The sequence below is a fragment of the Microcaecilia unicolor genome, chromosome 8, assembly GCF_901765095.1.
Source record: "Microcaecilia unicolor chromosome 8, aMicUni1.1, whole genome shotgun sequence".
Classification (NCBI taxonomy): domain Eukaryota; kingdom Metazoa; phylum Chordata; class Amphibia; order Gymnophiona; family Siphonopidae; genus Microcaecilia; species Microcaecilia unicolor.
The window spans coordinates 232208057-232235004 of record NC_044038.1 but is presented as its reverse complement, the minus strand read 5'-3'; the positions used below and the strand labels follow the sequence as shown (position 1 = coordinate 232235004).

The window sequence follows — 26948 nt, the reverse complement described above, 5'->3', positions numbered from 1 at the left end:
CATTGACTTCTCTGTTTTTAGAGTCATCCAGTAACGTTTTGTTGTGGGACTTTACGCAAACAGTTCTTTGTGTTATAAAGCACTGATTTTAAAGCTCTAAATTGTGGTGGAGGCCAGAATGAATATTATGGAGTCAAACAAAGGAGATCAAGGCACTTAACTTATAATAAACTTTTATTTGAGCCAGGGGCGTAGCTACGTGGGGCCACAGGGGCATGGGCCCCCACAGATTAAGCCCTGGCCCCCTCTACATTTGACCCCCTCCCCCGGCCACCACCCGCCTTGCTGCCGCATCAGGTACCTTGTTTGCTGGCGGGGGTCCACGCTAGCCGAAGAGTCTTCAGCGCCGGTCGACTCTGGCACCTTCATTGTGTGATAATCTGTTTCTGACGCCTTATGTCCTGCACGGGGCTACATACAGGACGTGCACGGTGCAGGACGTCAGGAGTTCGAAACAGATCATCACACAGCGAAGGCGCCAGAGTTGACCGGCGTTGAAGAAGACTCTTCGGCTGGCGAGGGTACCTGGCTGGCGAGGGTACCTGGTAGCGGCGACAGGGGAGGGTTTTGGAGATGGCGGGGGGGGGGGGGTCCAAAGTGGCGGCGGGGGGAGGCGGCTAAACAGTGCCCCCCCTCCCGCCGAGGTCTGGCTACGCCCCTGAGCCATTTACTGTTCTGCTTTGTTTGTATCCAAGTTAGACTTTGCAGATCGTCTGCCTTGCTATTTTTTGGGATATTACTGAGTCAGGTCATAATTGTGCCATATGTTTCCGGGGCATATTGAAAGGTAGTCTTGGGATCCAGATTTAATTTTTCTTGTAATGCTCAGTAGCACAAGGCACCGAGACCTCCACTACTGTCAGCTATATAGTGACTATAGAAGGTCTACACCCCCTTGTAACCTGAAAGCAAAATCCATTAAGACGTGTTTGTTCCATGTATCCACAGCACCTACTGCACAAGAGCAAAAATATATTGAAATGTATTCAGAAAATGAAAGAGAAACAAGCCTTGCATAGTTCTTTATTAATCATAAACACTTAAGCACTGGTGTAACTTGTTGCTTTCAAAACCACATACCGAGGGGCCCTTTTGCTAAGCTGCTTAGGCGCCTATGCGCGCCCAATGTGTGTCAAATTGCAGTTACCGCGTGGCCCTTGTGGTAATTTCAATTTTGGTGTGCGTCTGAAAAATATTTTTTGTTTTCTTACGCGCGTCAAGTGGCATTTGATGCGCGTAGACCATTACCCGCCCAGTTACCGCGTGAGACTTTACCGCTAGGTCAGTGGCTTGCGGTAAGGTCTCGGAGCCAAAATTGACGCGCTGCAATTTTCATTTTTACCACACGTCCGTTTTCGGCAAAAATGTTTAAAAAAGGCATTTTTTTTTTTTTGTAGGTGCGCTGAAAAATAATTCTGCGGGTGCCCAGAACACACGTCTACCGCAGGCCATTTTTCAGTGCACCTTAGTTAAAGGACCCCCAAGGGGCTCATTTTCAAAGCACTTAGACTTACAAATACTATGGAACTTTGTAAGTCTAAGTGCTTCAAAAATACACCTCCAAGTGAACTAGCTCCATCTGTGCTAAATTGTACTGATTCACCTCATGACAGGATAATTCAGTAGTTCCTGCTGGCGCCCTCTGCTGGCTACTGAATGCATTTCAAAACAAAAACTCAACCATGAACACCGAGGACCTGGTAAACGTTGTGAAAAGGCACAAATCGGGGAATGGGTATGAATGAGTTCTGGAATAGTTCTTAAATATCCCTTGTACCACAGTCAGGGTGATTTATTAAGAGGCGGATGACTGAATATGAAGGAGACTGAGAAGGGAGGAGACCAAGGGTATCTGGGGAAAGAGCTACAAGCTTCCCTGCCAAGAATGGTCAAAGTGTGCATATGATCCCGCCTGTGTGCTAGAGTGGCAGAGCTGCCAAGTTACCCATTCCAGGAGGGAGACCTTCTTGTCTGGTCCTGGTTTTAAACTTATATCCTTATCAATAGAAATCAAACAAAATAAAACATGGAAAAGAAAATAAGATGATACCTTTTTTATTGGACATAACTTAATACATTTCTTGATTAGCTTTTGAAGGTTGCCCTTCTTCCTCAGATCGGAAATAAGCAAATGTGCTAGCTGACAGTGTATATAAGTGAAAACATTCAAGCATTACTATGACAGTCTGACAGGGTGGGAGGATGGGGGTGGGTAGGAGGTATCCTGTTAGAATATCAATGATATGCTTTGATGTCCCCATGCATACCATGGGGACATCAAAGCATATCATTGATATTCTAACAGGATGGGTGTGAATAGGTGAGGGTTGGGGTGATCAACAGAGACATACAGCTTTATGGTTTATAATGGGCTAGGAACCCCAGATCCTTGTTAAGTCCTTTCTGTTGGGTGTTAAAATATTCAATCATTCTGACTTCAAAGGTCTTACGTTCTTGTATGGTTTTAAAGTTACCTTTCAGGATTCTCACTGTGAAGTCACTGGTACAGTGTCCTGGTCCTGTAAAATGTTGACCAACAGGTGTGGGAACCCTGCTGGCACCAGTATTGTTCATATGATGTCTATGTAAATTGAATCTTGTCTTAAGCATCTGGCCTGTTTCTCCAATATAGCATCCTTCGTTACATTTTTTACACTGAATGATATATACCACATTGGAAGATGAGCAAGTGAAAGATCCCTTTATGCCACCCTGTCAGACTGTCATAGTAATGCTTGAATGTTTTCACTTATATACACTGTCAGCTAGCACATTTGCTTATTTCCGATCTGACGAAGAAGGGCAACCTTCGAAAGCTAATCAAGAAATGTATTAAGTTATGTCCAATAAAAAAGGTATCATCTTATTTTCTTTTCCATGTTTTATTTTGTTTGATTTCTATTGATAACCTTAAAAGTGGACTAACACGGCTACCACACTCCTAAACTTATATCCCAAAGCAGTGTGGGACTTGTAGTCCATGATTCTATCTGTTGAAATCAGTGCTGCAGGACCCATAATGCACAGTTAGGGGTAGTGGGTTTTGGGGGGGCTCAGCACACAAGGTAAGGGAGCAATGGTGAGTTGTGTACCTGGGAGCATTTTATGAAGTCCTCTGCAGTGCCCCCTAGGGTGCCCTTTTGCTTTCCTGGGATGTCAGGGGGACCAGTCTACTAAAAATGCTGGCTCCTCCTACATCCCAATGGCATGATTTTGTTGCACTTGGACTTTTTTTTTTTTTTTTTTCGGAAAATGGACCAAAAACTAAAACGTCCAACTCACAAAACCTTCTATTTTCGAAAACAAAAGATAGACCTTTTTCTTTTTTTGAAAATGCCCTTCTTTGCTATTCAGTTTTGGACGTTTTTTGCAAAACGTCCAAAATCGGACTTAGACGTCATATCGAAAATGCCCCTCCACGTATGTTAACGTGTAAAAGTACACCTGGAGACATGAAGGCATGCACTTCTATGTGGTCTGTGTGTAGGCGTGTTCAGGGGCGGAGTTAATGGACTTAAAGTAGTATCATGTTTTACGCTTTGAACTTTTGACTGATTTGAAGCAGGCACAGATGTCCGCATTTACTATCTAGGTGTGAATTTCTGCTGGTTTTCCCATAGCATTTTATAAAGACACACGTTCATCTATAAGTCGTTATAAAACTAAAAATAGTGACCTGGTAGGAAATTGCATTCAATATGCAAAAGTAAAATGTCTGTTAGAAGGCAGTAATATTTTGCAGCGCAGTAAAAGTTTTTTTTTTTTTTTTTTTAAATCTGATGTTTGATCTGGTCAGGTCCTCCAGTTAATCCGGGAAAGGCACAACATCTGCAAACAGGTCCATCTGCCAGCCCAGAGCGGAAGCAGTCGTATGCTGCAAGCCATGAGACGTGGGTGAGTGCAGCCTTGTTCATTCTCCAGTGAGCCATTCTGTACCTTTTGCGGATAAAGTTAACAAGAAAACCATAATACAGTCTGTAATGTGATGTTTTATTGAAAAAGCATATAGTATGGGAGATAATAAAGAGGGGATTAGCACTGTAGTTATTAGAGAGTTGTTTTATTGTTTTATAGGTGGCAGCCAAGTAAATATTTCTATAAGCATATAATCAACATTTTGCTTTCTAACCATGCCTTTCATTTTCAGTTCTGTATTGGTATCCACATACAATGATTCCCAAACCTATCCTTCAGCCCCCCCGCCCAACCCATGTGGTTTTCAGGATATCCCCTAATGAATATGCACGAAACATGTGCCTAAGAACGAGCATAGGGTATGCAAATATCTCATCAATATTCATTACCACACATAAAACTCAAGGTTCACATTCAATAACTAGTTGTGTCAATATAATCTCAAAATTAACAACTGTGATATATTTGGTGAAAAATTTCAGGTATTATTTAATTGAACTAATAAAGGAAACTAATTTTTAATGCATATACAGTTGTTAATAATTTTGAGATCAATATTCATGAGAGGCATCCTGAAAACCAGAATGTCTAGGGGCATAGGCGCCCCGTATAAGAGGCTTGGGGAGGCTAAGCCTCCCCAGCCCAACCCTGACCATCTTGTGTTTCTTCTGCTGCCGGCCGTCTCCATTGTCATTTTTACTGCACTGAAGAGTTCTGCCTCGGCACTGGCAATTCAGAGTCAGCCTTCTGCCAGCATCGGGGCTTTCTCTTCAGGCATGTCTCACTCCCTCCCAGCTCTGCAGAAAAGAGGAAGTTAGGTTAGAGTCCTGGACGCCCCTGAGGAGAAGCCCCAACGTTGGCAGAAGGCTGACTCAGTCTGAGTCTCTGAATTGCCGGTGCCGAGGCAGAACTCTTCAGTGCGAGACAGCAGGCAGCAGAAGAAACAGGGAGAAAGATGCAAGACTCCCAAAACGAGTGGAAGTGAGCCTTTGTAGCCCAGTAAGTAAACAAGGAAGCCAATTTGGTTAATGTGTTTCCCCAGCATGACATCCTCACTGCCTTCAGCCCAAACAAAACAAACAAACTTTTGAGCTGCTGCATCCAGGTTGTTCTTGATTGTTGATCGTAACAAGGCTAAAGCTGGGGCACATGGAATCACATTTTAATGTCATCTCATTTGTAGGAATTTGTATTTTAGATACACAACTGGATTATTCTGTTTTTAGGCATGTTTCAGGGACAAGTGGTTTTATAGGTCAAAATAAAAATAAATATTTTTTTAATGCAGATCTCTTTTGTTTAAACATAACTAAATGGGCTATAAGCCCCTAATGGTGTATTAGGTTCTGCCCAGTGTAATATTTTTGGTACAGTAAAGTTCTGAGTGTGTTTTTGCACAAAGATGTGCATAGTGTTTTGCAGTTGAGCGATTATGGTTAGTATATGCTTTGAGCAATCACTTTATTCTTTGACATATGATACATATTTAATATCTAAATTTAATAAAAGTATTGTGACTTTTATTTTTATTTATTTTTTTTCTGTGTGTTATCAGACAGTTATGGATTTAAGCTCCACCCCTGGCCCCATCCCTATCTCCACCCCCTTTAGCCTCCCCAAACAGTTGGGCCACCGACCGCCTATGTCTAGGGGGTTCCAGAACCACTGAAAGAATTGAATCCAAAAGTTCAGCCTTGTAAAGTAACTCATTTGCAGATGTACATGTAGTAGGTGTGATCTGCTGGTGAGTAGCGACCTCTGGAACCAGGTTCTGCTGCTTTCATAGTCTAACGTTTTTTTTAATTCATGTGGAAGAGGTGGTAAATTCCCCCCCCCCCCCCCCCCCACTGTCGAGAGGTAGACCCCACAAAATCATGGGGTGTATTTGCATTTATTTGGACTCTGTTCCTGATTTAGCAGTGGCACTGTATGGCATTCCGTTGAGGAGAAGAATAAGGCGTCTATAGCTGACAGTGGCAAAGGCATCCTGCATTGCTATCCATTGTCCAGTTGTGGCTACTAGTGGGGTTGAATTTTGCAAGCTGTGTAAGACGGGGAGAGGCAGTGGTCCACAGAAGTAACCAACCAGCACACTCTCTCTCAACTTTCTTTGCAGGCTCTTGAGTAACCCCTTTTTGGAATCTGTGATTCAGATTTTAAGGGGGAAATATTGGAAAAGATTTAACCAGGCCAGAGAGGCTCCTGCCCAGTTAAATATGCACTGACCAGTCCCAGAGCAGATATTCATAAAATTGTCCGTGGCGAGGCCCCGGTTTATATGTTAGACCTCATAGACCTACCAGCAAGGAATTAAAAAAAAAATCATCACATATTTATTTATTTATTTATTTATTTATTGCATTTGTATCCCACATTTTCCCACCTATTTGCGGGCTCAGTGTGGCTTACAATACATTGTGAATGATGGAGATACAATTTGTTACAGTACGATTATGGGTTACATTATGAAGAGTTATGGGGAGACAAGGTCAAAATATCATTAGGGGAATAGAGCAGTGGAATGTAACAATGGGAAAATGATAGGGAGATAGAACAATAGCGAGAGAACATTCGGGTATAACAATTTTATCTGTGGGTAGAGTTTTAAGTGTGGTGAAAATATGGGGGAAGAGAATTCAGAAGAGAGTGTATTGATGCATTTCTATTAGTGTGTATGGAATTCATGTGTTTTGATCCTTGTGATATGTTTTATCAAAGAGATGAGTCTTCAATAGTTTGCGGAAGTCGGTTAATTCGTAGATCGTTTTTAGGTTGCGTGGTAGTGTATTCCAGAGTTGCGTGCTCATATAAGAGAAGGTTGAAGTGTGCAGTACTTTGTATTTTATGCCTTTGCACTTAGGGAAGTGGAGATTGAGGAACGTTCTGGATGATCTTTTAGCGTTTCTGGGTGGCAGGTCTATTAAGTCAGACATGTATGCAGGGGCTTCCCCGTGAATGATTTTATGAACTAGGGTGCATACTTTAAAAGTGATACGTTCCTTGAGTGGGAGCCAGTGTCGTTTCTCATGTAAGGGTTTTGCACTTTTGTATTTTGGTTTTCCGAAGATGAGTCTGGCTGCTGTGTTCTGGGCTGTTTGACGTTTCCTCAGTATTTGCTCTTTGCAGCCTGCGTATAGTGAATTGCAGTAGTCCAGATGGCTGAGTACGAGTGATTGCACTAGGCTGCGGAAGACAGATCTTGGAAAGAATGGTCTTATTCGTTTCAGTTTCCACAGGGAGTAGAACATCTTTTTGGTTGTGTTGTTCGCGTGAGTCTCAAGTGTTAGGTGGCAGTCAATCGTGACTCCAAGGATTTTTAAAGTTTCTGAGATCGGCAGATTTAGTTTAGGTGTGTTAATAGCGATAAATTTCTTCGTGTTGTATTGGGAGGTAAGTATGAGGCATTGAGTTTTTTCTGCGTTCAGTTTCAATCGAAATGCATCTGCCCAGGTGTTCATGATGTGTGGACTTTGGTTGATTTCGTTGGAGATTTCTTTAATGTCTTGTTTGAAAGGAATATATATCGTTACATCATCGGCATATATGTATGGGTTATGGTTTGATAGAGGTTTTGCCAAGGGGATCATCATTAGGTTGAAAATAGTTGGTGAGAGGGGGGATCCTTGCGGTACTCCGCATTCAGGTGTCCATGCAGCAGACGTAGTTGAATCTTGAATCTCCGTTACCCCAACTGCAAAGGCCTCGAATATAAATCAATTTATGCATCTAGCTTCTCCTATATCTGCTCGCAACTTTGGAATGCATTACCAAGTTCCATAAAAACAACGCACGATTTGGTAGCCTTCCGGAAACTATTAAAGACTAACCTGTTCAAAGAGACTTATCATTTGGACACGTCTCAATGAACTATCATCACAACTTTACCAGAGCAAGCTAACATAGAACTTTTTCTATTTGTTTACTTTAATCTCATTGATATTATTGAATGTTATACTTTATCTTTGTTCTCAAATATCTGAAATGAATTGTATATCTACTCGCTTCTAATTTCTACTACGTTTTCTGTACCTTAAATGTAATAATATTCTGTATTTCTCATTCCGATAATGGCGATCGCCATTGCGGCATAATGTAAGCCACATTGAGCCTGCAAAGAGGTGGGAAGATATGGGATACAAATGCAACAAATAAATAAATTCAGCAGCAAATACTACTACTACTACTACTATTTATCATTTCTATAGCGCTACAAGGCATAAGCAGCGCTGTACACCATACACAAAAAGACAGTCCCTACTCAGAGCTTACAATCTAAAAATGGAATGTTGCTAGTAGAATAGCAACATTCCATGTAGAATCTCCAATAGTAGCAACATTCCATGTAGAATCTCAAGTAATAGCAACATTCCAGAATCTCAAATAGTAACAACATCCCATGTTCCACTGCACTAACCACTAGGCTACTCCTCCATTAGCAACATTCCATGTAGAAGCCTGCCCTTGCTGATCACCAATGCGGCCACGCAGGCTTCTGTTTCTGTGAGTCTGACGTCCTGTACAGAAACAGAAGCCTGCGCGGTCGTGTTGCTGATCTGCAAGGGCAGGCTTCTACATTACTACTTATCACTTCTATAGCGCTACAAGGCATACGCAGCGCTGTACACCATACACAAAAAGACAGTCCCTGCTCAGAGAGCTTACAATCTAGATAAATAACTCTCCAATTAGTGCTGGGGGCTGTCTGGGGTGGAGTTATTCAGTGCTGTGTCTGGATTACTCTCCAGGTAGATACAGCGGCAGGAAGAGCTGTCCTCACTCGCCCAGATTACTGCATAACGGCCAGTGGAAAGGCAAGACCTTGATATCCAATTCTGGTGCCCAGATTAAGACCAGCGCTTTAAAAATCGCTGACTGCCAGCGCCTGAATATCGGCCCTTAATTGATAACCTTCCTGTTTATGTACTTAGTTATAAATATGTCCCTATTGATTCCATCATTGTTTGTTTTTCATTTTAGATACACCAGAGAGGCTTATATAGAGTTGGCTCACCATATTCGGGAGTCCATTCCAGGTAACATCTATTCCTTTCAATAAGCCATTTATTACACTGCACACCATTATTTGCAGTTCACAGATAGGGTACGTCTGTTATTTCCGCTGCATTGCTTTGTCACTTGAGTTATTGAGATTTCTGTTGTGCTTTCTTACTTTCTCAGATGTAATATTATGTTCTTTAATTGAAAGTGTAGTTCCTGACCTTTTCTTGTCTCTTCGTTTTTGTTTTTTTGTATACGGCATTATATGGTTCACTGTTATAACACCTGTTCAGTGAATTCCTACATAGAGATGAGTCCTGTTAGGCAGTAGTCTCTTTACATAATAAATGACTCAACGTGTAATTTAATTTTGGAGTTCATTGCCAGAGAATGTGGTAAAGGTGGTTAGCTCAGCAGGGTTTAAAAAAGGTCTGGACGGCTTCCTAAAGGAAAAGTCCATAGACCATTATTAAATTGACTTAGGGAAAATCCACTGCTTATTTCTGGGATAAGCAGCATAAAATGTATTGAGCTTTTTTGGGATCTTGCCAGGTACTTGTAACCTGGATTGGCCACTGTTGGAAACAGGATGCTGGGCTTGATGGACCTTTGGTCTGTCCCAGTGTGGCAATACTTAAGTACTAGAGACATTCATAGAAATATATGGACGTCTCTAACGTTTAGCGTGTGCTAAAAATGCTAGTGTGTCTTTGTGAAAGGACCCCTTAAATGCACAGGTGCCAGTAAATGTTGTCAACATGCATTGGAGTATAATATTGAGTCCCCTTTATTCTCTTTAAACATGCCACACTGTGTTTCCTAAGTTCTGGAAGAACCAGGTCACCACATCCCAAAGGCAGGGAGAGCTGCGGCAAAGCAGCTCGAGGTTTCTTGCTCTGCCAAATAATTAAGATCCTTATTAGTCAAATACATGGGGAAAAGCCTGGAGTACATATAACCATTTGGGGAATAAAGTGCTGTACAACCCCTCAGGTTTAGAGTTAAGGATGACCACAAACGCAACAGATCTTATGACATTTTCAGCAATACAGTGAAATTTTCAAAATACACCCCTGCTACAGAGGACGTTAGATGAATACCTAAGTATTTCAATTTACAATACACTTTCTTAAGGGGAAACTTCTCATTCCAGTCTTCATATTTATACTCTCCTAAAGGCATAGCCTCCGATTAAGTTTAAACAAAAACCAGACACAAGACCATGTTGTTGTATCAAGGCCAATGCATTTGTCAAGGAATCCTTGGGGTGGGTTAAAATCCTGTATAATAATTCTCACCTCCAACGTTCTATTGGTCTTGCTGCCTGTGTTCGTGACTTCTTCGGAGTTGGTCTGCTAGGCTCCGTAGCACAGGCTGACGTCACCGCGAAAAAAGGCGCCCATTGGTGACGATGGATGGGCAAAGGAAGAAGATGAGCGCCGTCAGCAGCGAGTAGGGAGAAGTAGACACGGATCACGGCGCCGCTGGGGATGGCGATGGGAAAGAGCAGGGCGGGCGGCAGCAGCCAGGCCACGGCGATCAGGAGCCGCATCCGCCACTGGCTCATCAGGCACCCGTAGCGCAGTAGGAAGAACACTCAGAGGGAGGGACCCTGAACCTCGGAGGGAGGGGGGACCCTGGAACTGGGAGGGAGGGAGGGGACGACCCTGGGACTGGGGGGGGGGGGCCCTGGCACACACTCTCATTCTCACACACACACGCACTGTCTCACAGACACACTCGCACCCTGTCTCACTCTCTTCTGTCACACACACACACTCTCACATTCACTCTCTATCTCTATCTCACACACTCTCTCAAACATACACACTCCGAGGAAAACCTTGCTAGCGCCCGTTTCATTTGTGTCAGAAACGGGCCTTTTTTACTAGTTAATAAACAAATCATCAGCAAATAGCATACACCTTACCTCCTCTCTCCTTATACGGAGACCATGAACTGACTCCGCGATGTGTAAAGTGGAGAGTAGAGGTTCCAAAGAGAGAATAAATAGCGGGGGGAGGGGGGGGGGGAGGATAATGGGCAACCCTGCCTCATTCCCCAGCCAAGGTAGAAGAAATCTGAAATTTGTCCATTTCCTAGCACAGCTGACATAGGGTTTGTATATAGCATCTTTATCATATCCAAATAATAATTCCCCCAAACTATATTTCCTCAATATTTGAAAAAGGAAATCCCAGTCTACATACTCAAAAGCTTTTTAGGGCATCTAAACTCACAAATAAGGCTGGAAAATTATAAGTTGCACAATGTCCCATGGCAGCTACCATCCTCCGAACATTCCTAACGCTTGTGTGCCCTGTGAAAAAAACCCAACCTGATTGGCTTCTTTGTTACCCGGCCTAATCTGCATGCCAAGATCTTGGCCATTAATTTTTGCTCAAAATTAAAGATATTGGCCTATATGAATCTAACAGGGAAGGATTTCTGCCAGGCTTAGGTAAGACTACAATTAAGAATCAGTTAGCATGAGGCGGTAAAATCCGTTGTGTATGCCGGTAGATTATTTTAACAATGTTGTATGCTATAGTAGAATTTTCTGCTAGAAATCATAAAATACCGAAGGATTATTGCGGAAAGCGTATTGTCTGGTAACAGCCAAAGTGGTGATAAAATACGAGCATGCTTTGAGCTGATATAGGGGTTCTTTTACTAACTCCTTTCCATCTGAATTCCTCTTTCACCTCAGCTTATGATTGACTGTTTTTTTTTTCTTTTTTTTTTTTTTCAAATCATGTAACGACGTTTTCATTTCCATACTCTGTAAGCCACATTGAGCCTGCAAAAAGGTGGGAAAATGTGGGATACAAATACAATAAATAAATCAATAAATAAAGGTGTTGTGAAAAATGGCTTGCGGTTGTGTAGGCGCGGGTTTTGGGCGCGTGCCTGTAAAAAAGACCTTTTTTTTTTCTTTTCTTGACGAAAATGGACGTGTGTCAAAATCAAAATTGCTGTGTGTCCATTTTGGGTCTGAGACCTTACTGCCGGCCATTGACCTAGCGGTAAAGAATCCGGGCGGTAATATCTACCCGCATCAAATGCCAGTTGGCTTGCATCCGTTACGTGCGCCCGAAAATAAAAAAAATATTTTTCATGACGTGCGTATCGCACGCTTGCCAAAAATGAAATTACTGCAAGAGCCATGCGTTAACTCCATTTTGGCGCACGTTGGGCGCGCATAGACGCTTAGTGAAAAGGCCCTATAGAGGGAGATAAATTCAGTGACACTATATGTAGGGGTGGGTGGGTCAAGGTTATCCTCCTCTGCTGCAGTGTAACGAAGTTTGCAATAATTACCACATCTCGAGCCCTTTACGTTAAAGAAATTCAGATTCTTTTGCTCTAATACGCAAAGTAGCACAGCGTAACCCTTTTTATCCATCCACTACCATCGTTCCCTAGTTTTTGCAGCTGGGTGGTTGCACCGTAACAGTTGTGTGGTTATGTGACAGGAGTCAGCATCGGTAGCGATTTCATTGCTGGGTTCTGTGGCGAGACGGAGGAAGACCACCAACAGACCGCGTCGTTGATCCGGGAAGTTCCCTTTACTATGGCCTACATATTCGCCTACAGTATGAGGAAGGTGAGTCCTGGATTAGAATGAAAAGTGGCAAATCATTCCTTATCCTTCAGTGTCTGTATTAGTTCTTCTTAATTTTGTTCTACGTATTACCACACGCCGTGAAAACAATGTATGACCACCTAAACTTCCGGAAATCACTAAAAACTAACCTGTTCAAAAAGGCATACCCTACCGGTCCAACTTAAATGCCTGAACCCTCCAACACAATGAAGCCAAAGCTTGTACTGGACGTAACTTAACTCTTCCTCCCTACGATTCCCCAAGGTGTTTGTTACACATTAACTTTTTTTTTTTTTTTTGTTACATTTGTACCCTGCGCTTTCCCACTCATGGCAGGCTCAATGCGGCTTACATGGGGCAATGGAGAGTTAAGTAACTTGCCCAGAGTCACAAGGAGCTGCCTGTGCCGGGAATCGAACTCAGTTCCTCAGTTCCCCAGGACCAAAGTCCACCACCCTAACCACTAGGCCACTCCTCCACTGTTGCTACTATTTGAGATTCTACATGGAATGTTGCTATTCCACTAGCAACATTTTATGTAGAAGTCGGCCCTTGCAGATCACCAATGTGGCCGCGCAGGCTTCTGCTTCTGTGAGTCTGACGTCCTGCATGTACGTGCAGGACGTCAGACTCACAGAAACAGAAGCCTGTGCAGCCTTCTACATGGAATGTTGCTAGTGGAATAGCAACATTCCATGTAGAATCTCCAATAGTAGCAACATTCCATGTAGAATCTCCAATAGTAGCAACGTTCCATGTAGAATCTCCAATAGAATCTATTTTATTTTTGTTACATTTGTACCCTGCGCTTTCCCACTCATGGCAGGCTCAATGCGGCTTACATGGGGCAATGGAAGGTTAAGTGACTTGCCAGAGTCACAAGGATCTGCCTGTGCCTGAATTGGGAATCGAACTCAGTTCCTCAGTTCCCCAAGACCAAAGTCCACCACCCTAACCACTAGGCCACTCCTAGACCACAACATCACTTTGTATTTGTTCATACCGTAATTGGCGATCGCCTTTTCGGTACTATGTAAGCCACATTGAGCCTGCAAAAAGGTGGGGAAAATGTGGGATACAAATGTAACAAATAATTTTTGCACGAAAGCGTTGATTATGGAGTGGAGGAGTAGCCTAGTGGTTAGTGCAGTGGACTTTGATCCTGGGGAACTGAGTTCAATTCCCACTGCAGCTCCTTGTGACTCTGGGCAAGTCACTTAACCCTCCATTGCCCCTGGTATAAAATAAGTACCTGAATATATGTAAACCGCTTTGAATATAGTTGCAAAAACCTCAGAAAGGCGGTATATCAAGTCCCATTTCCCTATTTGAGATTCTACATGGAATGTTGCTGTTGCAACTATTTGAGATTCTGGAATGTTGCTACTGTTTGAAGATTCTACTTGGAATGTTGAGATTCTGTTGCTACTATTGGAGATTCTACATGGAATGTTGCTAGTGGAGGAGTAGCCTAGTGGTTAGTGCAGTAGACTTTGATCCTGGGGAACTGCGTTCGATTCCCACTGCAGCTCCTTGTGACTCTGGGCAAGTCACTTAACCCTCCATTGCCCCTGGTACCTGAATATATGTAAACCGCTTTGAATGTGGTTGCAAAAACCTCAGAAAGGCGGTATATCACGTCCCATTTCCCTTTCCCTTCCCATTATGGTACCTTCTGGACCTGGAGAGAGGCTAGTGGTTTTCATACCTGTCTTCTCCGGGGACCAAGTGCATCTCCAGTATTGGTGTATCAGTAGCATCATACACATCCTTCTCTCTTCTCAACATTTAGTTTTGAGATTATAGGCACACAGTGGATTGCTAATTTTTTTTTTTTTCCGTCGGTTTCCTTCATCCGCTTTTTGCAACCTTTTTTAAAATTATCACACCTGCTTTCGTATCATTTTTGTACCCTCCACAATACATTAGTGCTGTAATGTAGTTTGCCGTTTTGACCTTTGTAAGTCACTTTGTAGGTCCAATGTGCTCTGAAAAGTTTGCAACCTGCTGGGCATTTTGTCAGGAATAACAGTAACCAGATTCATGTACTACAGATATGGTTTTAACTTGTGGATTAAATGTAATTAGGTCTTCTGATTTTTTTTTTAGGTTTTAATCAATTTTATCAATATTTTATGGCTTCAAAATGTCTTTCAAAGTAAGATAAACATCAGTACAAGATACCAGATGCAAAATAGTTATTCCTTTTTCATCCCACCAGACCAGTCCAGCCATCAGAGCGGCCCAGTCATATGGAGGCCCCATTAGAGATGGTCAAGAGATGCTCACGATATGGAAGCTGGCACAACATTTCTCCGGGCAGTCTGATACTTGCCACAAGGAACTGCTTAGAAAGAAATACTTGGTCTTACCTGCTAATTTTCTTTCCTGAGTCCCAGGGGCATAGCCAGACCTCGCCAGGAGGGGAGTCCAGAGCCCGAGGTGGGGGGGCACTGTTTAGCCGCCACCGCCTCCCCGCCCGCGTGCCACCGCCACCACCACATTGGACCCCCCTGCCGACGATCCCCTTGAATCCCCCTCCCGCCACCAACTCTCCCCCGCCGTCACCGCCCGCCCCACCGCCGCATCGGATATCTTTTTGCTGGCGGGGGTCCCCGAACCCCGGCAGCCGAAGAGAGACTTCTTCAGCACCAGAGTAGCGTCTTCGTTCAACGAAGTTCCTGCGATCAGCTGTTTCGACGCCTTACGTCCTGCACCGTGCATGTAGCCCCGTGCAGGACGTAAGGCGTCGAAACAGCTGATCGCACCAGGAACTTCGTTGAATGAAGGCGCTACTCCGGCGCTTACGAAGACTCTCTTCGGCTGGCGGGGTTTGGGGACCCCCGCCCGCAAAAAAGGTATCTGATGCGGTAGGGGAGAGTTGGTGGCGGGAGGGGGGTTCAAGGGGATCGTCAGCAGGGGGCCAGGGCCAAATCTACGGGGGCCCAGGCTCCCTCAGGCCCCACACAGCTACGCCACTGCTGAGTCCAACCAGACAAGTCCTGTTAACTTCCTTGTGGCCTGAAGTCAATAATGTTTCTCTCAGTTTTTTTCTCAGTGTGACCTCTGAGAGGGCGCTAGAATCTCTGAAGGGCTTCTCAAGTGGAATTATTTGTGGAGAAGAACCCTAGATTCCTTCCTTTTGGTGACTTATCTTTTGGAAAGAGGTTTGGTTAGTCAGCAGTTACTTTGTTACAGGAACAATAGTGAGATGTGCCTTCACCCTGCTTCGTATTGGACAGATCTCGCAGCTCTTTTGAAGTCCGTTTCCACCTTTTGGCGTCTGGCATAACCCATGTGTTCTGGGCTGGGCTGCTTGGACTCAAAGCAATGAAATAAGCAGGCAAGACCAAATTTTTCCAAATAGATGTTTGTTTGATAAAGACCAGAAAAAAAAAAACAACAACACATCACTTCCCTTGCTACTGTCAGCCCTCTACTGCCTGGTGCCTTTTCTGCGCTAAACACTCCTAAGTGACGCAAATATACATTTCCACTGGAAAAGGTACCCAGGATTAGTACATGCTGTTTTTGGTTTCTTCGAAGAACCAGGAGTGTGGTAGCCGTGTTAGTCCACTCTTAAGGTTATCAATAGAAATCAAACAAAATAAAACATGGAAAAGAAAATAAGATGATACCTTTTTTATTGGACATAACTTAATACATTTCTTGATTAGCTTTCGAAGGTTGCCCTTCTTCCTCAGATCGGAAATAAGCAAATGTGCTAGCTGACAGTGTATATAAGTGAAAACATTCAAGCATTACTATGACAGTAAAATAGATACTATTGGAGATTCTACATGGAATGTTGCTACTATTGGAGATTCTACATGGAATGTTGCTACTATTGGAGATTCTACATGGAATGTTGCTATTCCACTAGCAACATTCCATGTAGAAGGCTGCGCAGGCTTCTGTTTCTGTGAGTCTGACGTCCTGCACGTACGTGCAGGACGTCAGACTCACAGAAGCAGAAGCCTGCGCGGCCACATTGGTGATCTGCAAGGGCCGACTTCTACATGGAATGTTGCTAGTGGAATAGCAACATTCCATGTAGAATCTATAGAAATCAAACAAAATAAAACATGGAAAAGAAAATAAGATGATACCTTTTTTATTGGACATAACTTAATACATTTCTTGATTAGCTTTCGAAGGTTGCCCTTCTTCCTAACTCATTATAAACCATAAAGTTGTATTTCTCTGTTTATCACCATCCTCTCACCAACCCACACCCATCCTGTTAGACTATCAATGAAATGCTTTGATGTCCCCATGCATACCTCCTACCCACCCCCACCCTCCCACTCTGTCAGACTGTCAAAGTAATGCTTTGATGTTTCTCTTATATATACTATCTGCTACCACATTTGCTTATTTCCGATCTGACGAAGAAGGGCAACCTTCGAAAGCTAATCAAGAAATGTATTAAGTTATGTCCAATAAAAAAGGTATCATCTTATTTTCTTTTCCATGTTTTATTTTGTTTGATTTCTATTGATAACCTTCGAAGAACCATTAATCAGCCAGGAAATAAATACCTAAATTTACAATGTATAAACACCTAAGGATAGAAGCCTTAAATTCAGTGGAGTTTTCTAGTGAAAGGTGATCAGTATTTACTTTTGTTTTTTCCCAAAATTCTGACACTGTTTCTTAAAAAAAAAAATCTATATATTTTTCATTTCTGTGTTTTAGAAAACACAAGCTTATCACAGACTGCAAGATGATGTCCCGGCGGAAGAGAAACACAGGCGACTGCTGGAACTTATCGCTGTCTTCCGAACAGAGGCCACCAGGTTGAACAAAATGGCCGTCGGAAGCACTCAGCTTGTTCTTGTGGAAGGAGTGAGTTTAGTTATAACATGAAATTGGGGAAAAAAAAATCCTTACTTCTAAGGGCAGGATCATAATCCAGCTCATTTTCGAAAGAGAGCCCCGGCCATCTTCCGACACAAATCGGGCGATGGCCGGCGATCTCCTGGGCTGGGTTCAACTGCTTTCCGTCACGGAGCCGGCGAAACATCAAGGGGGTGTGTCGGTAGGGTAGTGAAGGCGGGACTGGTACGTGCTCACGAGATGGGCGTTTTCGCCTAATAATGGAAAAAATAAAGTCAGGCTTGACAAGCATTTCGCCGGCTGTACTTGGTCCCTTTTTTCTCACGATTAAGCTTCAAAAAGGTGCCCCAACTGACCAAAAGACCACTGGAGGGAATCGGGGATGACCTCCCCTTACTCCCCCAGTGGTCACCAACCCCCTCCCACCCAAAAAAAAAAAAAAAATTAAAAACATTTTTTTGCCAGCCTGTATGCCAGCCTCAAATGTCATACCCAGCTCCATGACAGCAGTATGCAGGTCCCTGGAGCAGTTTTTAGTGGGTGCAGTGCACTTCAAACAGGTGGACCCAGGTCCGTCCCCCCCTACCTGTTACACTTGTGGTGGTAAATGGGAGCCCTCCAAAACCCACCCAAAACCCACTGTACCCACATGTGGGTGCCCCCCTTCACCCATAAGGGCTATGGTAATGTTGTAGAGTTGTGGGGAGTGGGTTTTGGGGGGGATTTGTGGGGCTCAGCACACAAGGTACGGGAGCTATGCACCTGGGAGCTATTTTAATGTTTTTTTGTTTATTATTATTATTATTATTATTTGTAGCATTTGTATCCCACATTTTCCCACCAGTTTGCAGGCTCAATGTGGCTTACATTATGCTTTAATTTTTAAAAGTACCCCCTAGGGTGCCCGGTTGGTGTCCTGGCATGTGAGGGGGACCAGAGCACTACAAAGGCTGGCTCCTTCCACGACCAAATGCCTTGGATTTTGCCAGGTTTGAGATCACCGGCGTTATTTTCCATTATGGCCGAAATCAGATGCCGGCCATCTCAAACCCGGCGAAATCTGACATTTGGCCGGGCCTAACCGTATTAGCAAAGAAAAAGATGGCCGACTCCGCCTGCTCCGAAGATGGCCGGCCAACTATTTTGCCGGCGCTGTTCGATTATGCCCCTCAATGTGATCCTTTGTCCTGGCGGAGTACCGGTAAGGGACAGATGGAGTTCCTGCATGAGCAGATTGCTAGCAATGGAAAGACAGAATCTCTTCAGGACAAAATCCATACTGGTCCTCAAAGGTTCCCACTTGCCAGAAATCAGAGCCAGTATTTGTCAAAGCAGATCCTCCGTTTTGGAAAAGATCTAACCGTGCAAAAGTAAATTATTTTTGATTAGCAAAGAGCCTCGGCGAGGAAACAAATCATCTCATAATGGCATGCCATTGCTAATCATTAACAGTACATTAAACATGGATGTCCAAGATTGCATACCCTGTTCCTTAACAGGATTGTGGATTCCAGAGATGGGTAGTACCCAGGGGCGTAGCCAGACTTCCGTGGGAGGGGAGTCCAAAGCCCGAGGGGAGGGGGCACATTTTAGCCCCTCCACCGGCGCCGCCCCCCCCCGCCGCCATTGCCGCCCCCCCCCCCACGTCTTTTCCGACCCCCCCTCCCGCCGCGAACCCTCCCCCGCCGCCGCCTACCTTCACTTTTGCAGGCGGGGGACCCCACTCCCCGCCAGCCGACGTCCTCTCCGTCCTGTTCCTGCTCTTGTTGCATGCATTGCTGACGTCCTGCACCCAGCCCACCCTTGGCTACGCCACTGCTAGAAACTCCCTTCCCTGAGCCTACCTTACAGCGCTGGTGGGTCCAGTGGTGAACTGCAGCAGAAGCCGACCCTCCTACGCTCCTGCCCGTGCGGTCTCCATACTGAAAATGGCTGCTCTAAGTTTCAACTCACCACTGGACCACCAGGACTGTAAGATAGGCCTGGGGAGGGGCCTACAGTGGGTCCGAGAGGGAGGGTTTCCTCTTTACAACAGAGGGAGTGAGTGAGTGGGAGTTTCCAATTGGTGGGGGGTCTAGGGGCAGAGCTGGCCATGGCAGGATACCTAGGGAAAGGGAGGGAATGGCAGGAATGCCAGATGGGGGGGGGGGGGGGGGGGGGGGGGGGAGGGCAGGAGGAGTATTTGGGCTCTCTTGTGCTCATACTTGGCACATATTGTCAAACTTGTGATGTCTACATTTGCTTTTGTGCAGGAAATTCAAATAAGAAACAAGCCCTGAAATGGGATCTTGGTGGATACCCCAACAGTCACAATTTAAAAAAAAGAGAGAGTTAAATGCTAGGTGAGGCTCAAATCTTCCGCTTTTCAAAGCAGAGATTGGTTAAACTGGCCAGTGTCTGCCCACTGTGGCTTTGGGGATTTTTGGGAGGTTGTTTCCACTTAATCCCTAGTGTTTTCTTTTATTTGCTGTTGGCTGTTTCTGGATCGTGAGTTGCACGGTCACTTCTTACCATAGAAACACACCTTTTAAGGGGCCTATTTTGAGCAGCCCACAGTTCTGTCAGTGTGCACTGACACACGAAGCTAATTTTTTAAGAGGAACTACTCAGATGGATAACGGGGGTGGGGGGGGGGGGAGAGACAGAGGCTATGGGCTGGGGAGAGTGAGAGAAATTGGGCAAGACTGGACAGGTGGGGACATAGGAGTCAACTTTTCAAAATGATTGGGGTTGCTAAACCCAATAGAAATGAGCCTCCCCCCCTGGACACAGTCAAAGGGTTTGCTCAATATTGGTGGCTCTGAAGCAATTGGAATATGTAAGTTTTTTTTTTTTTTTTTTGAAATTTACATCGGTCACCATTTCTGTTTCTTTGGTTTTGCACTGTATACAGAGTGAGTCTTCTTGGGGGGGGGGGGGGGGGGGGGGGGGGGTTAGTTTAATTTTTGTCTGCCTATTTCTATTTTTAGTTTGTGGTTACTTATTCTGTACTTCATGAGGGGTTACCTCTGTTCGTGTATGAGAAAGGGCCGGGTATTCTGTTAGCATCAAGCGTCTGTGTAGGACTGTTTTTGTTTTCCAGTAGGTGAATTAATGTTTTTCTGCCCACTGCAATGTTTTAGGGTGTTGGTTTTGTTGTTGTTTAAATCTAGGAAGGACCTTGTGTGACTCTGGAAGTTAACTTGTAAGCATACTAGATTCTGTGGTCGAACTGAATACTTTTTTAGTTTGTAGTAAAAAGAAATGTAGAAAAAGTAGTTTTAAAAGCTGTGATTTGTTACTTTTACTTGAGTATTTTTTTTATTTTTTTGGATGAGACTTTCTACTTTTTTTTTTAAATTACATTTGTACCCTGCGCTCTCCCACTCATGGCAGGCTCAATGCAGCTTACATGGGGCAATGGAGGGTTAAGTGACTTGCCCAGAGTCACAAGGAGCTGCCTGTGCCTGAAGTGGGAATCGAACTCAGTTCCTCAGTTCCCCAAGACCAAAGTCCACCACCCTAATCACTAGGCCACTCCTCCACTGTTGCTACTATTTGAGATTCTACATGGAATGTTGTTATTCCACTAGCAACATTCCATGTAGAAGTCGGCCCTTGCAGATCACCAATGTGGCCGCGCAGGCTTCTGCTTCTGTGAGTCTGACATGTCAGACGCACAGAAACAGAAGCCTGCGCAGCCTTTTACATGGAATGTTGCTAGTGGAATAGCAACATTCCATGTAGAATCTCCAGTAGTAGCAACATTCCATGTAGAATCTCCAATAGCATCTATTTTATTTTTGTTACATTTGTACCCTGCGCTTTCCCGCTCATGGCAGGCTCAATGCAGCTTACATGGGGCAATGGAGAGTTAAGTGACTTGGCCAGAGTCACAAGGAGCTGCCTGTGCCTGAAGTGGGAATCGAACTCAGTTCCTCAGTTCCCCAGGACCAAAGTCCACCACTCTAACCACTAGGCCACTCCTCCACTGTTGCTACTATTTGAGATTCTACATGGAATGTTGCTATTCCGCTAGCAACATTCCATGTAGAAGTTGGCCCTTGCAGATCACCAATGTGGCCGCGCAGGCTTCTGCTTCTGTGATGACGTCAGATTCACAGAAACAGAAGCCTGTGCAGCCTTCTACATGGAATGTTGCTAGAATAGCAACATTCCATGTAGAATCTCCAATAGTAGCAACATTCCATGTAGAATCTCCAATAGTATCTATTTTATTTTTGTTACATTTGTACCCCGCGCTTTCCCACTCATGGCAGGCTCGATGCGGCTTACATATTATATACAGGTACTTATTTGTACCTGGGGAAGTGGAGAGTTAAGTGACTTGCCCAGAGTCACAAGGAGCTGCCTCTGCCTGACGTGGGAATCAAACTCAGTTCCTCAGTTCCCCAGGACCAAAGTCCACCACTCTAACCACTAGGCCACTCCTCCACTGTTGCTACTATTTGAGATTCTACATGGAATGTTGCTATTCCGCTAGCAACATTCCATGTAGAAGTTGGCCCTTGCAGATCACCAATGTGGCCGCACAGGCTTCTGCTTCTGTGAGTCTGACGTCCTGCACGTACGTGCAGGACGTCAGATTCACAGAAACAGAAGCCTGTGCAGCCTTCTACATGGAATGTTGCTAGTGGAATAACAACATTCCATGTAGAATCTCCATAGTAGCAACATTCCATGTAGAATCTCCAATAGTATCTATTTTATTTTTGTTACATTTGTACCCCGCACTTTCCCACTCATGGCAGGCTCGATGCGGCTTACATATTATATACAGGTACTTATTTGTACCTGGGGCAGTGGAGGGTTAAGTGACTTGCCCAGAGTCACAAGGAGCTGCCTCTGCCTGACGTGGGAATCAAACTCAGTTCCTCAGTTCCCCAGGACCAAAGTCCACCACTCTAACCACTAGGCCACTCCTCCACTGTTGCTACTATTTGAGATTCTACATGGAATGTTGCTATTCCGCTAGCAACATTCCATGTAGAAGTTGGCCCTTGCAGATCACCAATGTGGCCGCGCAGGCTTCTGCTTCTGTGAGTCTGACGTCCTGCACGTACGTGCAGGACGTCAGATTCACAGAAACAGAAGCCTGTGCAGCCTTCTACATGGAATGTTGCTAGTGGAATAGCAACATTCCATGTAGAATCTCCAATAGTAGCAACATTCCATGTAGAATCTCCACTAGTAGCAACATTCCATGTAGAATCTCCAATAGTATCTATTTTATTTTTGTTACATTTGTACCCTGCGCTTTCCCACTCTTGGCAGGCTGAATGCGGCTTACATGGGGCAATGGAGGGTTAAGTGACTTGCCCAGAGTCACAAGGAGCTGCCTGTGCCTGCACTGAGAGTCGAACCCAGTTCCCCAGGACCAAAGTCCACCACGCTAACCACTAGGCCACTCCTCCACTGTTGCTACTATTTGAGATTCTACATGGAATGTTGCTATTCTGCTAGCAACATTCCATGTAGAAGTTGGCCCTTGCAGATCACCAATGTGGCCGCGCAGGCTTCTGCTTCTGTGAGTCTGACGTCCTGCACGTACGTGCAGGACGTCAGATTCACAGAAACAGAAGCCTGTGCAGCCTTCTACATGGAATGTTGCTAGTGGAATAGCAACATTCCATGTAGAATCTCCAATAGTAGCAACATTCCATGTAGAATCTCCACTAGTAGCAACATTCCATGTAGAATCTCCAATAGTATCTATTTTATTTTTGTTACATTTGTACCCTGCGCTTTCCCACTCTTGGCAGGCTGAATGCGGCTTACATGGGGCAATGGAGGGTTAAGTGACTTGCCCAGAGTCACAAGGAGCTGCCTGTGCCTACACTGAGAGTCGAACCCAGTTCCCCAGGACCAAAGGCCACCACGCTAACCACTAGGCCACTCCTCCAATCAAGTAAAGTACTTTTGAAGCCAGTGCTTTTACTTAAGTAACGACCCCATCTCTGGTGATTTTCTTATTTATTTATTTATTTATTTATTTATTTATAGTTTTAATCAAATTAAACAAATCATTAAATTTGAACAGGTAATACAGATATGAAAAAATAATAAGGAAAATGAATTTTCTTCCTAAAAGAGGAGGAAATTTAACAAAAGAGGAAAATTCTTAAATCTTCTTTAGACCACAAAAAGGAGGGGGTAGGGTATAAACCATTATTATCAGGTAATTAAATAACAAAATATGCATAGCATGCAACCTAACTCAGACATTTACTTTATTTTCAAGGGATTAACGGCTGGCCAATTTCTTTGCACTTATAAATGCCTTCAATTGTTCTGGTTGATGGAAGATATACTTTAAACCTAAATATTTTACAGCGCATTTACAGGGGTAGTTGAGGTAAAAGGAGGCCCCTAAGATACAACCTCTGTTCTCAATAATAAGAACAATTTTCTCCTTTCTTGAGTTTGTTTGGTTATATCGGGGTATATCCATACTTTCTTGCCCCTGAACAATGCTTGCATTTTTTAAAAATATAAACGTAGTACAGCATCCAAGTCCTGCTGGAATATGAACGAAACTAATCTCTGGTGATTTTCTGACATTTTGTGTCTGCTGATGAGTCATAGACAGGAAACCTGGCACAAAAGGTCTGGCTGACATAGTGAATTGTAATAAAGAATTTATCAATGAGTGTATTTGTTAGTACAGTTTGGCTCCTGCCAAGGGTGCCTCCTGTTCCTGTAAAAGGCACTATTATGAAGTGAATGGCGAAACTGAGGCTGAGAGCCAAAGATATTTGTTGATGCTGGGGAGCAACATGGTGAAAGCCAAAAAGAAAACCCTGCTAGTTCATGCTTGAAAAGTATTAGTAGCTGCTTTTATACTGATGCACTGTAACTCTTTAGCAGGTGCGTGCTGAAGTAACTGTGTCCTGGGTCTAACGCTGTGGTGATGCTTTAGTGTTGTACTAGAGGAAACAAAGAAATCGTGGACTTGACTCTGCAGTGGTAGCACAGAGGTTAAACTGACGTACATTAGAAAGCAGTATCCGGTCCCAGAGTCACAATGATCAGACCTGCACATTCCTGGTATTGGAGCACTGCAGAATGGTCTGGTTTTCAGGATGTGTACAAAGGCTATTCAGCTGAGAAACAGATTAATTTGGTAGCTTGGTTACTTGGCAAAGCCCAGGGTCCTGTACCTCTAAATGAGAGCCTGCAAATAGACCAGAGTATGCATCAGAACGTTGTACCAAAATTTATTTGTTGCATTTGTATCCCACCTTTCGCAGGCTCAATGCGGCTTACATGGTACCGTAATCGGCGTTAACCGATTTCGGTATGAACAAATGCAAGTTGCGATTAATATCAAGGTGATATTATGGTAGAGAGATACATGTATGGTAAAGACAATTGGGGAGAACTTAGAGAGGGAAAGAAAAGGGTTAGGGTATGTCCGTTACGTTCTTTGGTTACGTTGTGTCGCAGATGTCCAGGTTTTTTATGTTGGGTCGGTGGGGTATGCCCTTCTGAACAGTTCTGTTTTTAGTGCTTTCCCGGAAATCGTGTGGTTTTTACTGCTTTTAGTAGTGCGTTCCACAATTGTGCGCTCAGGTAGGAAAAGCTGGACGCATAGGTGGATTTGTATTTGAGTCCTTTGCTGCTTGGGCAATGGAGGTTTAGGTATGATCTTGCTGATTTTATGGTGTTTCTGAGTGGTAGGTCGATGAGGTCTGTCATGTATCCCGGTGCCTCGCCGTAGATGATTTTGTGAACTGTCGTACAGATTTGAATGTGATACGCTCCTTAATTGGAAGCCTGCGCAGTTTTTCTCGGAGTGGTTTGGCGCTGTCAAAACGTGTTTTTCCATATATAAGCCGTGATGCTGTGTTTTGGGCGGTTTGAAGTTTCTTTTATGATTTGTTCTTTGCATCCCGCATAGATTCCATTACAATAGTCTGCGTGGCTTAGCACCATTGATTGTACAAGGTTGCGAAAAATTTCCTCGTGAGAATGGTTTCACGCTTTTTAGTTTCCACATCACGCACCTCATAAAGAGTACAGTGCATCAGTATAAAAGCAGCTACTAATACTTCTCCGAGGACAAGCAGGCTGCTTGTTCTCACTTGTGGGTCGGCGGCCCCAGGCACGGAAAGATTTTCCAGTAAAATCCAGAAGCTTTGCGACAGCCCGTAGGACGCTGAGGCCGACGCCCGCGCGGCCATCTTCCCGCCCACACGCGTCCGTTCCCGATTTGGGCGTCCCCAACTGCTTTCCGTCGCGGGGACGACCAAAGTTCCCGGGGGCGTGTCGGAGGCGTAGCGAAGGTGGGACTGGGACTTGCCTAACAGATGGGCGTCCTCGAGCGATAATGGGGAAAAAGAAGGGGCATCCCTGAGGAGCACTTGGGCGACTTTACTTGGTCCATTCTTTTCTTACGACCAAGCCTCAAAAAGGTGCCCGAACTGACCAGATGACCACCAGAGGTAATTGGGAATGACCTTCCCCTGACTCCTCCAGTGGACACTAACTACCTCTCACCCTGAAAAAAACAACTTTAAAAACTTGTTTTGCCAGCCTGAAATGTCATACTCAGGTCCATCGCAGCAGTATGCAGGTCCCTGGGGGGGGGGGGGGGGGAGGTACGTGTGTGTCAGCAGAGGCATAGTGAAGGCGTGGATATCCTTCTTTCAAACATTTTGGGACGTTGGAAACAGGATGCTGGGCTTGATGGACCTTTGGTCTGTCCCAGTATGGCAGTACTTATGTACTTAACATAACCCTGCTCAGCAACAAGCAGGTCAAACAGCCTTGGACACTTTTCTTGTTTGTTTTTTGAGAAAAGTCAAGTTTTTCTGCTATCAGTCTCCCAGCTCTTTCTGTTTTTTTTTTTTTAAATTAAATAATCAAAGTTAACCATTGGGTCAGTATTCAGACTCCGCAGTCAGCGGTTCATTTAAATGCCGGCTGTGGTATATGAGTGTTGAGCCAAAGTATTCAGCTCTGGCTGCTGTCCAGGTATTGGAGCTGTTATCTGGATAACTTAGGGCTGCTTTAACACCTTCATGTATTTCACCACCATGTAACACAAAACCCTCTGTAAACCAAATGTAATTCACTGCTATTTCCAGTATCCACGACGAATTGTAAGCCACATTGAGCCGGCAAAGAGGTGGGATAATGTGGGATACAAATGCCATAAATAATAATAATAATAGCCTTGCATAGTTCCCAATATATTATTCATATTGGCTAAATAGTGATTTAAAATTGAATACGAGTAACCCAGGCCTCTTCTGTGCTAAATTCTACTGAAATAAGCATTTTGATCTCTGATTTCATGTTGCTCTTCGTTTATTATTTGTTATTGTTAAAGCTCAGTGCCCGGTATCCGTATTCAGCCAAATAATATGTTTCAATTACTCCTATTCAGATGAATAGTAAAATATGTTATTCGGTACAGCTCTAAACAAACAACCAAAAAAAAACCTTGTTGAAAAGATGCTGTGCCCTGCCCATGTGTATCAGTTCACCAAGTCCCTTTGGTGAGTTTTAAGGAGAAATAGTGATAACTTTATGTGTATGTGTGTGTGTGTGTGTGGGGGGGGGGGGTTATATCACTGGCACTTTT

At 44.1% G+C, this 26948-nt stretch overlaps 1 protein-coding gene across 1 annotated transcript in view; it reads left to right on the top strand.

The window, feature by feature from the left end:
- Positions 1 to 26948, top strand: part of CDK5RAP1 (CDK5 regulatory subunit associated protein 1) — a 63711-nt gene that overhangs the window by 33640 nt on the left and 3123 nt on the right. The window contains 4 exon segments of the mRNA XM_030211185.1: positions 3797 to 3894; positions 8893 to 8948; positions 12390 to 12520; positions 17219 to 17368. Coding sequence (XP_030067045.1) covers positions 3797 to 3894; positions 8893 to 8948; positions 12390 to 12520; positions 17219 to 17368 — 435 coding nt within the window.